The sequence below is a fragment of the Mirounga angustirostris genome, unplaced genomic scaffold (genome assembly GCF_029215605.1).
Source record: "Mirounga angustirostris isolate CCGP_5_RB_7025 unplaced genomic scaffold, mMirAng1.0.hap1 SCAF_12, whole genome shotgun sequence".
NCBI lineage: Eukaryota > Metazoa > Chordata > Mammalia > Carnivora > Phocidae > Mirounga > Mirounga angustirostris.
The window spans coordinates 14,239,642-14,258,307 of record NW_026991720.1 but is presented as its reverse complement, the minus strand read 5'-3'; the positions used below and the strand labels follow the sequence as shown (position 1 = coordinate 14,258,307).

The window sequence follows — 18,666 nt, the reverse complement described above, 5'->3', positions numbered from 1 at the left end:
GCTTTGACTCCTCTGTCCTCAGTTTAATGGTTTTCGAGAGACTGGTCCTCTTTGGAGGGCCCTGTTGTCTGAAAACTAGCCTTGAGGGGAAGTAATAAGCATAATGCCTGCTTGTCATTTGTTTTCAGCTTCGACAAATACCATCCAGTAGTCAGACAGAGGAGGTGCTCTTAAGTTATCAAAATAACAAAGTGTACGTTTCAACTGGCACGGGGTGCTTCTTCGCTGTGAGGATCAGAACAGAAATGCTTAATTAACTGCTTGTCATGAGCCACTGAAGTCTGTCTGGTCCACTAGGCTGTAAGTGCCACGTCCCTGCAGCCTCCCTGGCACCCAGCACCGGGTCTGCTATGAGACATGCAGTGAATGTGTGTGGACCCAGTGATACTCTTCATTTGTAACATGTCAGTTCACATTAGCCCTAACAGTGATAAAGCACTTCACCACGAGGACCTCTCCCCTTCGGGAGGGTAAACTACTATCCTAGTTTAGAAGAAATGCAATGGCAGAAGCAGACCAGCTCTCTTCGGTTCTGAGAAAGGGAAATACAGGACGATGATATTCATTCCCTCTAAGTCCGCATGTGTGCCCTGAGAAACGGGCTTCAGCATCCTCTGGCCGTGCTGTTAAGCTATCAGCTGAGTTGGGGCTAACTTGACAGAGCACATTAAACAAATGTGACCTGCTTGGACCATCCTCGAGAGCTGGATCTTTCCAGCAGTGGCCTATGGACTGTCCGTGGCATGACAATCCTTCTAGGGGGTTCACAGACTTCAAAAGTTTTCCCTGCTAAGGTGTTGATTTTTACCATTACTTTTTCTTTATGGAAGTGGTAATGGTTTTCATTTATGGTCACAACATAAAGTTTCCTTTTAAATAAATTTATTATTATATTTTATGTTATGCAATTTTAAATAAATGCATTTAAGCTTATTTAAAGGAAATTGGGAAGCAAGTAATAGCAGAGGAAATTTGCAGCTATGACAAAAATTGTAAACATGTAAGAAGAAGAAGAAGGTAGCAGGAGGGGAAGAATGAAGCGGGGGAAATCGGAGGGGTAGACGAACCATGAGAGACGATGGACTCTGAAAAACAAACTGAGGGTTCTGGAGGGGAGGGGGTGGGAGGATGGGTTAGCCTGGTGGTGGGTATTGAGGAGGGCACATTCTGCATGGAGCACTGGGTGTTATGCACAAACAATGAATCATGGAACACTTCATCTAAAACTAATGATGTAATGTATGGGGATTAACATAAGAATAAAAAAAAACAAAAACAAAAAAACAAAAAAAATTGTAAACATGTTATACAAATGACTGAATTTAGAAGATTAATGTCTTCATGCCGATTGAGATTTATTGACTCAATTGACTCTCCTGTTCTGAAAAGTTGGGATAAAAATGGAAAAGTTAGCTCTGTGTGCTATAATAGTCATCAACTGGATGACTTATTCTTTGTTAAAAAAAATTGTAGCATTTTCTTTAAAATATTTATCTGTTGGCTGTTGAGGTGGTAGGGCCAGCAAAGCCTAATTCAGTGATGCCTGAGGCAGAGGCTGAGTGTCACATGAGCTTTGAGCTTGCCTCTGCCCCATCCCCAAGCAGCTGTACCACCCAGTTCTCTCTAAACAGGAAGCCCTGATGATCTCATAGTCCCCACACAGACATTTCCTCTTTTCAGGCACACTCCAAAATAAAGTCAGGATGTATACACAATATAAGGTGGTGTGGTAACTGAATAATGACTCCCAAAGACGTCCATGTCCTAATCCCTGGAACCTGTGAATGCCACTGTAGATGGCAAAAGGGACTCTGAGGATGTGATTAAGGCTCTTGAGATGGGGAGGGTGTTCTGAATTCCCTGCGTGGGCCCTAAATGTAATCACAAGGGCCCTTATGAGAGGGATGCAGGACGAGTGAGAATCAGAGAAGTTAATGTGGTTACTGAAAGTAGAGATTGGAGTGATGTGGCCATCAGCCAAGGAAGCAAAGAACCAATATTCCCCTGGACAGAAAGAATGGGCCCTGTTGACATCTTAACTTTAGACTAGCAAGATTGGTTTTGGACTGCTGACCTCCAGAACTATAAGATGATACATTGTTTTGTTTTAAACCATTAACTTTGTGGTTATTTGTCATAGCAACAACAGCAAACTAATACAGCTGGGAAAGCTTACTTTAAAAATTTCCTTCACTGATTTTATTTTATTTTTAAATTTATTTTTATTATTTATTTATTTATTTATTTTATTTATATTATTATTAGTTTCAGAGGTAGAGTTCAATTCCTTAGTCTCATATAATACCCAGTGCTCATTACATCAGGTGCCCTCCTTAATGCCCATCACCCAGTTACTCCACCTCCCACTGCCTCCCCTCTAGCAATCCTCAGTTCATTTCCTATGATTAAGAGTCTCTTATGGTTTGTCTAAGGTTTGATCCCTAGATATCACTTTCCACTAAACAGAACCATGGCTTCTTGGGAAAGTGGCTAATCTAGGTCTGGGGCAAGAAATGCAAATGAACCTGGAATATCTTGTCATTTCAGAAAGCAAGAAAGACATTCTATCAAAAATACTCAGGAGCAAACTTATACATGCTCCCACTAGCCAAAGATGGGACAATTTGATGAATAAAATGATCATTGCAATGGATCAAAACACATCAAATATATTTAAATCCAGGAATTCATAAGGATACAAAAATATCATGAGTTACTACTGTAAGATGATACAGAACCAACTCATTATTTTGAAAACTAACAATAAAAGCAAAGAATTGAGCACTGATCCCACTTTTCTTATATGAACTGTTCCTCAGAGTAATCATAGCAGACGAGGGTAAATTCAGAATTATTCCAGCTAATAAGTGCAGAAGGAATATCACCGTTTTGCATCCTAATAAATTAATAGATTTCGGTGATAATCCTCCCAGCTGCGAAGATCATAATAAAAGCAAAAAATAGACATTATCAATCTCCTCAAAAGCAGTCTTGCAGAAAAAGCCTCTGGATCAGTGTTTTCCAAACTTGGAACACTGCAATCACCTGAGGATCTTTTTAAAATTCCAAAGCCCATGCCACACCCTAAATAATTAAGTCACCATCTGGGGTGGGGGTGGAACACAAACATGAGAATATTCTGAAGGTCCTCGGTGCGCAAATTCTACAACCAGTGGTTAAGATCTCACTACCAGATTGGGACTGAAGAACACGTTGAACTACACCTGGGGATGCAACCAGTGAAATTCAGAGTTTGGGAAACCCTACAAGACACAACCTGTTTTGTTTATAAAAAATGCAAGAGGGAAAGAGGTGGCCGGGGGGAAGTTGAGGGGAATTTAGAGACTTAGTGATACTTAAAAGGCATCTGACCCAATTACAACATATAGAATTTATTTAGATCTTCATTCAACAAACATACTGTAAAATTATGAGACAATTGGAGAAATTTAAATGCTGACTATGTGTAATATTGTATCTTGATGACTTTCGAACTTTGTTGCATAGTATATTATTCAATGGATGCATAATGATTTAAACAGCCCCAAACTGACAGGCATCTAGGCTGTTTCCAATCTTTTGATGTTGTAAAAATGCTGAAATGAATACCCCTGTACATATGTATATGTTCAAGTATATGGGTAGAACAAATTTCTAGATGTGAATTTACTGTGTCAAAGGGTAAATGCATATGCTAGATACTAGCAAATCGCCCTCCTAGGGCTTGTACCAGGGTAGAAGCAGTGGAGATGGAGAGAAGTGGGCAGATAGGGAGAAGGAGCTAATTTGAAGATGGAGCTAAAAGGATTTGCTGAGAGAGTGTATGTAAAGTCTGAAAAATGAAAGAGAAGGCTAAATCAGGTCTAATATCAGTCAGCCTCAGGTAAGTTTCACATGGATAGCAACTGCCTCCAATCTCAGTGATTTACATCAACAAATATTTATTTCTTGCTCATACTAAATGTCCAGCATGGATCACTTCCAGCTCTGCTCCTCATCATCTTCATTACAGGACCCAGGCTTCAGGAACAGCTCTCACCTGGGAGACTAGTGGTCTCATGACAGAGGGAAAAATATCAAATGGCTCACCATGTGCTGCTCTCTTGGCTTTTGCTTGGACATGGTACACATCGTGCCTGTTCATGCTCAGTTGGCCAAAAAAAGTCACATAACCAAGCCTATTGTAAATGGGCTGGAGATGTATAATCCTCCAACTAAAAGGGGTAGTCATATTTTAAACAATCACACACTCGACCATGTCTCAAATTTTCTGGCTTGAGCAATTGGTGGATTGTGGTTACAACAGTGACATAGAGATGACTGGGCAGGATGAAATTTAGGGGGGAAACTGAATTCAGGTTTAGATGTGTTAAGTTTAAAGAGTCTAAGAGACATTAAAAGGGTGCAGCCAATTTGACAGTTGGATAAAGATGAGTTCAGTGGAGAGAATGGAACTAGAGATAGAAATGTGGTAATTACTGATGTATAGGTGGTATGTAAAGTGATGAGACTATTAGAAGGAAAGGAGCCAACAAAGACACGGAGGAGCAGCCTCTGAGGTAGGAGGAGTGCTGACAGGGAGCACAAGGAGGAGAGTGTTTCAGGAAGAAGAAAGTGTTCATCTGTGCCAAATGCTCCTGAGAGGTCAAGTACAAAGATTGGCAAGAAATCACTGATTGACAAGGTCAGGATCATGGATGACCTCGACAAAGGCAGTCCCAGTGAAGTGGCAGGTACACAAAACATAGTTGGAACAGGTGGAGAGGAGACTAGGGGTGTAGAAGGGGAGAGAACAAGTCTAGATGATGCTTTCAAAGGATGTTACTGGCAAGGAAGGAAGAAAAATAAGGCAATAACTGGAACTAAAGGAGTTTGCCTTTTTCCTTTAAGATGAAAGACACTGCAACATGTCTGTATGTAGACAGGAATGATCCAGTAGAAAAAGAGAAAGCAACACAACAAAAAGAAGAAATAGTTGAGAATTCTGAGTAAGAAACAGAAGTGAGGGGGATGGCTTTTAGAAAAACAAAAGCTCTCTCATCATGATCATCAGTTAATTAGTATCTGTTATTATTATACCTTTGGTTTCTAATAAGCCTGCCTTTGTTCTCAGCCTATTCCCTGTGTGTTCTCATGTGGTAGCTTATCCACAACATCCTAGCCTAGAGGACAAGAAGGAACAGGTTAGTGGAGTTAGTGGCTACCAGCACTTGTTTGAAATGTGGCAGACCTGGTTTCCACTCTGACTCAGTTACTTAGCAGCATCACCTGGGGTACATTCCTTAGCCTCTTAAGATTTAATTTCCTGATCAGTAATATGAAGATAATATTGATTTCTATCTTTATATGATTGTTGGAAGGCTCATGTAAGACAACATATAAAAAGTTCTTAGCATGGTGCCTGGTACATAGGAAACATTAAAAATTATTATAAATTATAATAATAGTAATGACTGTATAACTCTCTTTGCATGTCTTTATAAATGTATTTTTCTTGTGTTGTGACAAGGCTGTCATCAGGTTAATGATTACAGTGACTAGGCTTTTGTGGTTTTTACATTATTGGGGAAAGAACTGCACATCAGTCAGATACTTAGGTATTTATTCAGTACTCCTTCATTTTTTTCTCCTAGAGGAGTGAAGATTATAAGCAGTTCCCTTTTCTGGGTCTTTGGATTCAAATTATAATGAATTTTACTTACTATGTCTTGTGAATAAGGCTGGGCAGAATTGGAAAACAAGTGGAAGTTCTTATAATTCTAAAATATCTCCCTCATAGTTTTGCTTGTGTGCATTTTATAGCACATTTTATATTATATTCAAAAGTTTCCTATTAGAATGTTATTAGATAATAGCCAAACTATGGAAAGAGCCTAGATGTCCATCAACAGATGAACAGATAAAGAAGATGTGGTATATATATACAATGGAATATTTTGCAGCCATCAAAAAAAAAAAAAAAAAAGAAATCTTGCCATTTGCAATGACGTGGATGGAACTAGAGGGTATTATGCTAAGTGAAGTAAGTCAATCAGAGAAAGATAAGTATCATATGATCTCACTGATATGGGGAATTTGAGAAACAAGACAGAGGATCATAGGGGAAGGGAGGGAAAAATGAAACAAGATGAAACCAGAGAGGGAGACAAACCATAAGAGACTCTTAAACTCTGGAAACAACCTGAGGGTTGCTTGAGTGGAGGGGGGACGGAGGGATGGGGTGGCTGGGTGATGGACATTGGGGAGGGTATGTGCTATGGTGAGTGCTGTGAATCGTGTAAGACTGATGAATCACAGACCTGTACCCCTGAAACAAATAGTACATATGTTAATAAAAATTTTTTTTTAAGAAGAATGTTATTAGACAATGAAAGCACTACATTTCAAAATGTGTGGGATACAGGTAAAGAAGTACTTAGAGGGGGGGAAAAAAGAAGTACTTAAAGGAGGATTTATATCCTTAACTGCATTTATTTTTTTTTAAATATTGAAAATAAGTGAATTAAATTGTTAACTTAAAAAACTAAAACAAAACGAAGAACAAAGAGTAAACCCAAAGAAAGTAGAAGGAAGATCATATGAAAAAAATGAGTATAAAATAACGAAATAGAAAACGAACAAACAAAAAAACCTAGAAATGATCAACAAAAGCAAAACTTGGTGCTTTGAGAAGATTAATAAAATAGATAAGCTTATAGCAAGACTAATCAAGAAAAACTTCTCTAAGCAAACTAGGAGTAGAAGAAATGTCCTTAACCCAATAAAGGGTATCTATAAAAAATCTGCAGCAAGATCTCACACTCGATTTTGAAACGTTAGATACACTCCCACAGTCAGGAATATGAAAAGGATGCTCTGTTTTATTGCTTCTTTTAAACATTGTACTAGAGGTCCTAACCAACGTAATAAGGGAAGAAAATGAAAAGTGAGAGAAAAGAATTAGAAAGAAAAGAACTGGGACACCTGGGTGGCTCAGTCAGTTAAACATCTGCCTTTGGCTCAGGTCATGACATCAGGGTCCTGGGATCGAGTCCCACATTGGGCTCCCTGCTCAGCAGGGAGTCTGCTTCTCCCTCTGCCTGCCGCTCCCCCACTTCTGTTCTCTCTCTCTATCAAATAAATAAATAAATAAATCCAAAAAAAGGAGAAATAGAACTGATGTTATTTGCATAAAATATGACTGTCTGCATAAGAAATCAGATATTCCACATGTGAATCAGTAGAACTAACAAGAATGTTTAGAAGGATCCTTGCTTATAAGACTGGCATAAAAAACAAATGGTGAAATCATATGGTATTTGTCTTTCTCTGACATATGTGGAATTTAAGAAACAAAAGAGATAAACATAGGGGAAGGGAAGGAAAAATAAAATAAGATGAAAACAGAGAGGGAAAAAAACTATAAGAGACTCTTAAGTGTAGGAAACAAACTGAGGGTTACTGGAGGGGAGGTGGGGGGGAGGGGTAACTTAGTGATGGGCATTAAGGAGGGCACTTGCAGTGATGAGAACTGGGTGTTGTAGGCAACTGATGAATCACTAAACTCTACCTCTGAAACTAATAATACACTATATGTTAATTAAAAAAAAACCCAAATGGTGTTTCTACACATGAGCGATACCGATAACAAATATATGTAGATGGCAAAAAGATACTCTTCTGTGCATAAAATTAGAAAATGTTACTGAAGGACAGAGATAAAGGAATCATTGGAGAGATATAATACATTCCTAGGTTGAGAATACTCAATGTGGTGATAATGCTGGTACTCTAATTTATAAATTTAATGCAATTCCAGTAAAAATATCTCAACAGAATTTTTGATCAAACTAGAATAATGAATTCTAAAATATGAGAAAGTAAGATATTAAAAAGTATTACAGAATTATAATAGTTAAAATAGTGAGGCATTTCCATAAGCCAGACAAATGGATCAGAATAGACCCAAGCACCTCTATTACTAAGATGTGTGATAGAGGCAGCACAATACATCAGTGGGGAAAGAGGAGTGAGACAGCAAACACACTGTCTCTTTGCTAACTCGTTATAGGGGTATGCTTGGCTTTAGGGCAGGATTATTTTACCAGGGTCCCAGTGACATACTTGTTCTGATGAGCCACCTCTCATTATAGAACCTGGCTCAACACATTACCCTCTGAGGATTGATTTGGTTTCTCAAGTACTTGGAAAGGAGGGGCTCTGAGTAGGGACATCAGATGTTTGTTCCTGGAAAAGGACATCTACTCTTATAGATTAGTGAATGAACATTCTGGTTTACAGGTTATATCTTGGTAGATAATCTAACTACTACCAATTGAGACACGAATTAATGTACACCAGATATTTCCAGCCCTGAGGGCAAGCTGAGAGCAAGGTCTTGAGGGAATGGGCTCCAGGAAAGGGGACTGAACATGAGGATAAGGATGCTGAGACAGAGATGAGGTGCTAACAGGGGAACTGGGATGACCTCATCTAGAAACTCAGTATTTCTAAGGAGCTCCTGCCTGGAGGCATGACTGATGCAACTTCTATGCCTACAGTGTCTGTAGTATTAATGGGGCGAGGAAGGAGAAGGAAATAGAATTTAAAATCAACTAACAAGGCTGTAGGAGTTGTTTTCTAAATAACAACTATTCAGAATTCATTTGCTTGTTTTCCTATCCCTGCCCAAATGTGTGCTTCGAGTCAGCCTGCAGTCACCTATCAATGACTGCTCAGTTTCCAATTAATTATTTAACCAGTCAGTGTGGCACAATTATGCCTGACACCTAGATAAGCCATGGTAGGAATGAGGGGGGAAAGGAAGAGTCATTTCAAAGTTGGGTAATATTTTTGAAATCAGAGAAAAAGAGATGGCAAAATGTTATCTCTCCCCTCTCTCTCTCTAATAATGAAAGAAATACAGACATCAAGATACATTGATGGGTCTACAAAATTAGAAAAAAATTTTATGAGAGCCTTTGGTGAAATGGATACACTGACAGTGAGACTTGCTGGGACAAACTTTCTGGAAAGCATTATGTACCTGTGTTTGAATCCAGTGACCCATGGATTTCAGGTCCGGGAAACCTCCGTGCATAAAGTGCTGGAAAAGCTTGATGCACAGAAATATTCATTACAGTAGCATAACTTAAATTAGCTAAAAATCAAGAACATCCTAAGTATTTAATAATAAGAATAGTTTAGTATATTATGATATGTCCACAATAGGAATATTATATGGCCATAAAAATAATATTCATAAAGGATTAATAACATGGAGATTTTCCCCTTATATTAAATTTAAAAAAGTAGAAATACCGAGAAATAGAAATAGAAAAACACTATAGAGGATATAATCTCAAAAACAGAAGAAATCCTCAGAGAAAAAGCTAGAAAGAATTAGAGTAAAATGAAAGTAGGCTTTGTCGGGGCGCCTGGGTGGCTCAGTCGTTAAGCGTCTGCCTTCGGCTCAGGTCATGGTCCCAGGGTCCTGGGATCGAGCCCCGCATCGGGCTCCCTGCTCCGCGGGAAGCCTGCTTCTCCCTCTCCCACTCCCCCTGCTTGTGTTCCCTCTCTCGCTGTGTCTCTCTCTCTGTCAAATAAATAAATAAAATCTTTAAAAAAAAAAAAAGAAGAAAGTAGGCTTTGTCTCTGATAGTTGTAGGTTTTTTTGCCCAAATTTCTGTCAAAGCTAGCCAACCTCATATTCTGCTCCCATGTCTTAAAACCTTTTGAGAAGGTAACAATTTAAGGCCTTGTTTGTAATAACATTTCCAATGTGGCCACAATTTTTAATGGAACTGATGGCCATACATGTCACAAGGGTAGAGAACCATGACAAAGGGCTTTTCTTCTCCAAAGAGCAGGACAAGTGGTTTACCTGGCTTCACTGGAGAATCACAATTTCTACCCCAGGAGATGTGCTATTTGCCAAAGCAATCTTTCAGCATTTCAAAAACATCAGCAGCCTCTGAATCTCACCAAGGAGAAATTCTTTGATAGTGTTGGTGAGAACATAATGGATGAACCAAGAAGTTGGCTGTTTCTAGAAGCACAAAGCAGAGAAAACACTTCCTCTATGGATGCTTAAGATATGCAATGAGGGAAATCTTGGAGGGCAAGCCATCATTTGACTGTCTTCTCTTGCTCCAAACCTCAATCAACTTGACTATCTCTTTAATGAATGATTCATCAAAATATCCCCCAATTTGTCACAAGTGGCTTCTTTGGCTAACCAACAGGCTGATCACTTTTGTTGAATCCATCCAAGAAAGGGCTTTGTCTTGGGGAAAATGAAATCTTGGGGAATTTCTAGGCTTTAAAAATTGGATCTTACTTTGAAAATGATCCATATGGTTCAATTTAATTTGCAGTATAAGGCACACCACTGGCATTACAGGAATGTGTCTGCTGTCGCAAGAAACAATGGCTTGAGCTGTGAAATGAAACCAAAGGATGCTATCTGAAGCTATTATGTACACTTTCTGATGTCATTTTCCAACGTAAGCATCCTTAATGTAAACAGTGATAGATGTCCATAATCATAATTAAGGGATATCGGCATTAATTCCCATCAAAGAGAAGCTGTTCAAAATATCACAATATGCAACCCTTCATGAGGGTTGCATATCACCTGCTTTCTATAGTAGCATCCCAGGCCATCTGCACCTTTTTAATGGCACAGGACTTAATGGCACAATTTGACATAAAAAAGAAATTTTCTCCGCAATGATAATTTTTAGAGTAGCAGGAGGAAATTTTTTTAAAAATCTTTTTTCATTGATTCTCTAAAACTCATTCATGGGTATTCTTGATGTGCCAGTTTCCTAGGGGCTGCCATAACAAAGTACCACAAACTGGGCTTAAAACACCAGAAATGTGTTGTCTCACAGTTCTGGAAGCTAGAAGTCTGAAATTATGCTTATTGCAGGGCTGTGCTCCCTCTGAAACCTGTAGGGGAGAATCCTTCCTGGCTTCTTTTTAGCTTCTGGGGTTTGCTCACCATCTTTGGTGTTCCCTGGCTTGCAGCTGTGTAACTCCAGTCTCTGCCTATGCTGTCACATGGAATTTCCCCTGTGTCTCCATGTCTTCATGTGGCCATCCTTTTATGAGGACACCAGTCATAAGGATTAGAGATCCACTGTACTTGAGTATGACCTTATCTTTTTTTTTTAATTTTAATTTTTTTTAAAGATTTTATTTATTTATTTGAGACAGAGAGAATGAGAGACAGAGAGCATGAGAGGGAGGAGGGTCAGAGGGATAAGCAGACTCCCTGCCAAGCAGGGAGCCTGATGCGGGACTCGATCCTGGGACTCCAGGATCATGACCTGAGCCGAAGGCAGTCGCTTAACCAACTGAGCCACCCAGGCGCCCAACCTCATCTTTTTTTTTAAGATTTTATTTATTTATTTGCCAGAGAGAGAGAATGTGCACAAGCAGGGGGAGCGGCAGAGGCAGAGGGAGAAGTAAGCTCCCCTCTGAGCAAGGAGCCCAATGCGGGACTTGATCCCAGGACCCCGGTATCATGACCTGAGCCGAAGGCAGCCGCTTAACCGAGTGAACCACCCAGGTGTCCCGATCTCATTTTAACTAATCACACTAGCAACCACCCTGTCTCTAAATAAGATCATATTCTGTGGTGCTAGGGGTTAGAACTTCAGTTGATCTTTTTTGGGGTGACACGATTCAACCCATAATACCTGGTGTCCATGGGTTGTCCAAAGAGCCTTTTTGAGACAGAGAGAGGGCAGTGTGGGAACACTGGAACCAGGGAGTATGGAACAAGGGTGCAGAGAAGGAAGTGGGAGCAAGACAAATGGAACCCACTTTGCAGTTTTACCCGCAAGTCTGGTGGCAGTGATCTTTCCCCCTGCTGATTTTGGTGCAAGAACTCTGGTTACTGATGGCAACTTTTGGCCAATTCCCAGCTGAAGATGCTCAAGTTCTATACTTGAGTATGGGTTGCAAAATGAAGTTTATGGTTGTGTCCAGAACATTCTCCGCTGATGCCATATGTTTGAAAATGTCTAAATTTTGTGCAGAGACACACAAGCAAGTGTTTTTTAAGTGGAGTTACATAATTAGGGCATGGACTTGCATAATAATTAGCACATGTAATTAGGTACAGACTTCTTGTCCTTTAATTAGACAATCAAGACATCTAATTATAAAATTAAGATGTAATTATATGGCCCAAGATCTACATATATCCTTCCATCCATTAGAGATCACATTTAGAAAATAATTCACAAAAACTGATGGAGAAATGAACCTAGAAACCAGATTCAAGGATCTTGAGGGAAGTCTTAAGTGGACTGGTAAGTCTTCTTTGGTTTTCCCTCCAGGGTGTGAGGGGAGTTATTTAAAATATCATAGTCTACTTGTACGAGTAACTCATACATACTATGCTGTTGACCTTTGGTACACATGCTAATGAAGAAGAGTGTTGGCACGACGAATCTGTGTAATTCACACGTGGCTCCTGAGTGCAGTTTGTAATCACACTTGAACATGGACTTACATGTGATGTCCTGGGAATTCATTCAAACCCAATAAAGCAGCCAGATGGTGGAAACCTCCTTCCCATTCTTGGTTCTCCCTTGTGACTACTTTAAAAATAGACCCATTGCTCAGAATAATGCAAACCAACACTTTGGTCGGATTGTCCTTTCCCTGAATATTTGAACATTTGATGAAAAGTACTTATTTTAAGTGCTCCTTATTGGACTACAGGTTGAAAAGGGGAAGGTCAAAGACTATAGCAAACACTCCATCTTTCTAATGATGAGTGGTTTTTAGAGCAGCATTTTGTTCATCTAAATTCTAATGCTCCTAGGAAGCCTGGCTGTAATGATATGCTCTATATTTTTCCTTGCTCCTAAATTGAGATTTGGCTGATCTCTGCATGATGCTAAACACCCAGTTTGACTCATTAATTTTTCTGAACTGACTGAACTTTTGACCTAATTGGCTGGCTGATTAGGGATTACAGCCATATGTCCAGGTTTCTCTAAGCCAGTTCTGACTTTAACTGCGTTATCCCTCTGTTCCCATAAACTGGTGAAATATCCTAGTAATTCCAATGTTTTGACAGCTAGGCTGCACTTCTCAGACTGCTGCTTTCTCCTGGAAAGTGACACCAAAATCTGTCGGGCCACGTTTCCTGATTTTTGGTTAAGAAAATATGCTTCCCATATGGTTTCAGGCCATGAAAACAAAGACACGAAGAGGTTATAAGCGGTTGGCGATGAGGTCTTGTCTCCATGGTGTGTTCTCTCCCTCTCTATTTTTGTGTTTCTCTATTAGGCCATGGAATGTGGTGAGGGACGAATTAGGTGCAGGGGTCAGTTTTGACCAGCAAAACACACAAATTTGCCCAGGGAACTTATTTTTGCCATTGTGACTTTTTTTTGCCTTGCCTTCTGATAATTGCTCATGGTCGGTGTAGAAGCAAAGGAATTGAACTGGGGAGAGGTACATTTTTAAAAACAATGTATTGATGGAAATTTTAGGTGGGGAAGGAGCATTTAGAAGACAGCATCGCCAAGATGTCTTCCACCTGTGAGATTTTAGGATTCCTCCATCTCCAGCCCACCACGGGATCAGGAGGAATTTCCTGGGGTCCATTCCACTCACTCATCTCTACGCTTTGATCTCTTCTGTCCTTAGACACTGTCAACCGGAAACCACTCCTCCCATCCTTCCTTGAGGAGAACTCAGTAATTCTGTTTCCTAATAGGGCCAATGTATGAATGAAAACTTCAGTTTCTTGATTTTTAAGATTTGCTTTTCCCCTCAGGTACTCCACATCAGCGTTTTCAAGACTGGAGAAGCTGGGCATCAGACATCCCAAGCCGTCTCCTTTTATTGGAAACTTGACATTTTTCCGCCAGGTAATGGCAGTCTTCCATCATCTTCCAGCATAAGATATGCTGAGCCCAGGGCAGCTGTACCCGTGAAGCACTGCTTCCATCTAGGTCACCCACACGGGGGTGGTCTATATGTGAAGGAGCTGTGTGATAAGCCTTCCCCTCCTTGAATGAATTATCACGTGATGACAATGATCCATTGCTTATCACTCATCAACATGTGTTGAGTCCTATCATCCATTCATTCATCCATTCACCCCAAAACCCACTGACTGCGTATCTAAACATGCCAGGCCCTGGGATGTGGAAGAAGTAGAAGCTACTTATACCCTCAAGTGTGCACACGAAATCACGGTGTTCAGCACCAGATGGGATGTACCCTAGTGCTAGATTAGGCGAGAGAGATGGTAGCTGTTGTGTCCTTCAGAGGAGAGGGAGATTTATCAGGGCTAGAATCACCCTAGAGGACTTCCTGGAGAAGGAGGTCCGGCAGAAGCAATAAACACAAGGGCAAGAACACAAACCAGGTGGGGAGCAACAATGTGTGTGATTGCACTTAAATGAGAATTAGGGCAAGCTTGAGTAGCAGCCTGGATTGACTAGAAGCCAAAGATGGGGGAGCACTAGGGGAAGCAACTATGTGAGAGAGTGACAGGCTAGATGGTTGGCAGTCTAGAAAGGTCAGTGTACTATCACTTTGGAGTGGGAGAGGGACCCTGAAGTGGATGATCACTCTTCAGGGGAGATTTAGTTTAAGAAGTCTAGGTGACATGGTGAGGGCTTGGCCCAGATGGTGAGGGTGAAAAGAGAAGGACATTGGGGGCAAAGTTAGTAAATCCTGGGACTAATTCGTAGTAGAGAATTCAAGGCAAATGAGCCAAAGCACCTCTAAGTGTTGAGCCAGGTTCACAGGGAGAATGGCCATGAGTTGACAGAAATAGAAGGTCTGGAGGGCAGCTGGTCCAGGGAGATACCTTTGATTGGCCGGAGTGACATGCAAGTGGAAAGGTCCTGCAGGCATTTGTAGATAGAAGCCCAGGACACTATCTTCCAAGAGTATTTTTTTTCCCTTCATTGGGTTTTCTCAGAAGCCAGATGGTTTAATCTGCGAACTCATGGTGGTGCTGCCACCAGACCCTTCATCAGGAGCCGACAGATCCTGTGTGTGAAGAACCGCTGAGCTAAACAGAGACATGCAGGGCTAACTGGGCCAATCCTGGTCACGTCTGTTCAGCATCTCTCTAGGATTTCCCCACCCCCAGCCTCAGAAAGGCTGGCCCTCAGCATGACACAGATAACAACTTTAGCTATTTCTATCCTTTTCCCTCTTCCTCAGTTTCTTTTCTCTTCCTTTCTGTCTCTTTTCTCTGTCCAACACTCTTTCCTCTTTATTGTTGTTGTTGCTCTCTTCCTAGTGTTTTAAATACCTTCTCCTCACTCTGTCTTGGGGGTGGCACATTCACAATACTAAGCCCTCAAACAGCGATCTCATTAAGGCTTCCGGTGAGTCCTTGAAGCAAGTGTGAAGAAATTTCTAAGTGTCAAAAGAGAACACGCTGGATAGGAAATTCAAAGTAAATAGATTTCATATATTTCTGGGGGAGGGAGGAATGATCAGTTGTATTCAGTTGAGTAATTTAGTATTAACATTTTGAGGAAAAATAGTAGAACTGTCGATATGAAGAGAACACTGTGCTCCTGCCTCTGGTTAATTTCCACATATGCTCCTTTTCAGCTCATCATCCTTGTATGTACAAACCTTGCCAAGTTCCTTCTAGAACATAGTAATTTCAGCGACTATTTTTATATTCATAGAAGCTTTCCTTGATGTATGGCAAGCTTAGATTGTGAAAGTAGATGTAATCAGAATGGGATGTATTTCCATTAAGGACATCCACCTCTTCTATCCCCACCAACCCTTTCCTCTCCCCCACCCCTCAGATGTCTCTCCTGTATAGTGCACTCCCACAACACAGGGATCTAGCAGTTTCCAGCCCTTCACCCCTATAGTTCCTCCATCTATATTTGCACACACACTCCATCCCCACTACATTACCCCAACCCTATAGTACAATGGTGTGGCCTTTTCTGACCCCTCTACCCCACAGCTGTCTCCAGGTATACTCGTTTCCCACAACAAAATGTCTAATGTTTTGTCCTATATAAAGTTACTCTAAGGTTCTTATGTTTTGACTACATTGATTTTAGTTAAAAATTTCAGTTGGATCATGATAATTCAGAATTTGCAAGCGTTTACATATAGAGTGGCTGTCAAAAGAGGCTTTGCCAAAATTAATAATAATATAAACCAAATTGCCGAGGGGAATGTTAACATAGTTGAGAAAGCAAACCGTTTTCAAATATTTTAGCAGCAATTACACACAAATACTTTAAGTACAGATGATCTCTTTCCATCCATTAAAGCAGAGTTGACTAAGATTTTTCCTTGGCAATATATTTTTTAAAGCTACTCGTTTATTCTAATACTTCAAAGTACTTGAAAGCAATAGAACTTGAATTCTTTTTTATTGTTTATGTAATTGTGTTCTCACGGTTCCAGACTTTTTCCTGAATAAATATGAATACTTGAAATTTTGTTTAATCTTATTCTTATGATAGTCCTATGTTTTCCGCAGGGTTTCTGGGAAAGCCAAATGGAGCTCAGGAAGCTATATGGACCTCTGTGTGGGTAAGAGAGAAGTCCACTTTTCTACCATTTATCTTGATTTCTGCATGTTCTGATAAGGAAGTAATAACCAGAATGGGGGATGTTGCATGTGTTTAGGTCTTTTAAGGATCCACAAAGAGAGGGCCTAGCTGTACAGATAAGGCTCCTGGAGGAGTGGAGGAGGCCCGAGGGTTGCCCAAGGGGGCCCCATGCTAGGCTGAAAGAACACCACTTCCCAGCCTTTAAGACCCTGACCAGTTAGGTCAGACCCCGGGTGCCTTGACCATCTTGCTCTACTGCTGCAATTGGATACAGTGGCCCTCCATGCCTCAGTCTAGTTTGCCTTGAGAACCCACGAGTCGTCTTTTCTTATGAACTTACCGAAACCTTACTTGGACCCGTTTTGTTCAACTCTGTGGGAAAACATGCTGTCAGCTGTATGACCATATAATCTACCAACCAATACAATACACTGTGTTGAACGTGAAAGGGGATGCTATTAATAATTACCCCAGACAACAGTGGACACAATGACTGTCCTGGATATATTGGGACATCTGGTCACCCTAGTTCTCAGCCATATAAAGTACTAGAGCCCCCCTTTTTTTTCTTGAATTTTCCCTTTTTATGCCTCAGAGAATGCTCCTTCTTTTAAAAAAAATAAATAAATAAAATTCCAGAATCTGGTGAACAAACATATGTTAAGACCATTTATTCTATTCAAGATTTGACAGACTTGAGTCATATTGGTTCTCAACATGCATCTTTCCACATTGGAATCCTAATCGTTTTAGTCTGTTCTCGTATCATTCCTCCTCAGCCATGCGGTGATTTTTAGCAGCTCTTCTCCAGACCTCCAGGTCTGTGATCACTGTTTTAGGTGCAGTAAACTTCTGTTGTGTTCCTAATGTACATGCTAATGGGGTCCCATGGTTTGTGAACCCTTCTGTCCATAGGATCCATGACGCTTATTCTCCCAGTGATGATTTTCAAAAGACTGACTTGTACTCTGCGGAAATGGCCCTACCTGGGAGACCCATAGTTTTGGCCAAGTTGTTCTCACTGCTCTTTAGTTTGCTATATGGTCCTGCAAAAGTAATAAATTGTCATACTAGATGCTCTCTGAATTAGTTTGTTATCGCTGCATAACAAACCAATCTAAATTGCAGGGACTTAAACAACAAATTATTATTTATCACACGTCTAAGGGGTGGCTGGAATCAACTAATCTAAGCTACCCTTGGCTCAACTCAGCTGGGCTTTCTGGTGCATCTGTTGGTCCTCTGGGCAGGTAGGTCATTTAGGACAGGCTCAACTGGGGCAGCTCTGCTCCACTTATCTCTCATCCTTCTTGGAATAGCAAGCAAACCAGGGAAGGCTCTTCTCAAGGTGAAGGCAAATGTTCAAGAGAGCAAACCTAATAGCACAAGAACATCTTAAGTTTCTGCTGCATCATGTCTGCTAACATCCTATTGGCCAAACCAAGTTATATGGCCAAACTCAAAATCAGGTCAGGAAGCACATCTGCCCTCAGTGAGACCAAAGCAAGTCACTTGGCCAAGCCTGACATCGATGGGGCAGGGAGGTGTGTTCCTCTGATGGAAGGGCAGGGAGGTGGTACACATCTTTCAATAATAAGCAACTCTACCTAATTCTCTAAGATATCTTTTAGCTTGGTCTTAACTTACTTTTTTTTTTTTATGTGCATAGCTTCTTGCTTTAAGTATGATAGATACTTAATAAAGGCTCAAGGGATTGACCCATTTACCTTTCTCCTACTCTTGGGCTGCTCTATTGCTTTTTTAAAAGTTCTCATTCCAGTTCTCTCTTTCCAATAGCCTCATTCTGTGGTTGACTTGACACTGACCTTGGAGGCTGTCCCATATATTACTGAAACATCTCACTGACTCAGAATGACAGTAGCTTCCCTAGAATTAGGCAAAGGCCTCTCTAAGTTTGAATTCTAGGAATCCATTCCCTGGAGTACTTCTTGTACAGATTTTTCAGAGTAGAACACTTGAGTATTTTAAAATAATTTTAAAATGTCAGATGAAGAGTTTAAAGGGCACTGTATTAACTGGTGGGTGGTGTGGTGTGCATGCGTGTGTGAGAGGTGGGGGACAAAGAGAGAGAGGGAGGAAGGGA

The 18,666-nt window shown here is 40.6% G+C and overlaps 1 protein-coding gene across 2 annotated transcripts in view; it reads left to right on the top strand.

Annotated features, from left to right (window-relative positions):
- Positions 1–18,666, top strand: part of TBXAS1 (thromboxane A synthase 1) — a 147,781-nt gene that overhangs the window by 22,257 nt on the left and 106,858 nt on the right. For both annotated transcript variants that reach the window (XM_045864187.2, XM_064574894.1), the window contains exons 2-3: positions 13,784–13,877; positions 16,490–16,542. In XM_045864187.2, coding sequence (XP_045720143.1) covers positions 13,784–13,877; positions 16,490–16,542 — 147 coding nt within the window. The remainder of the gene's footprint in view (positions 1–13,783; positions 13,878–16,489; positions 16,543–18,666) is intronic.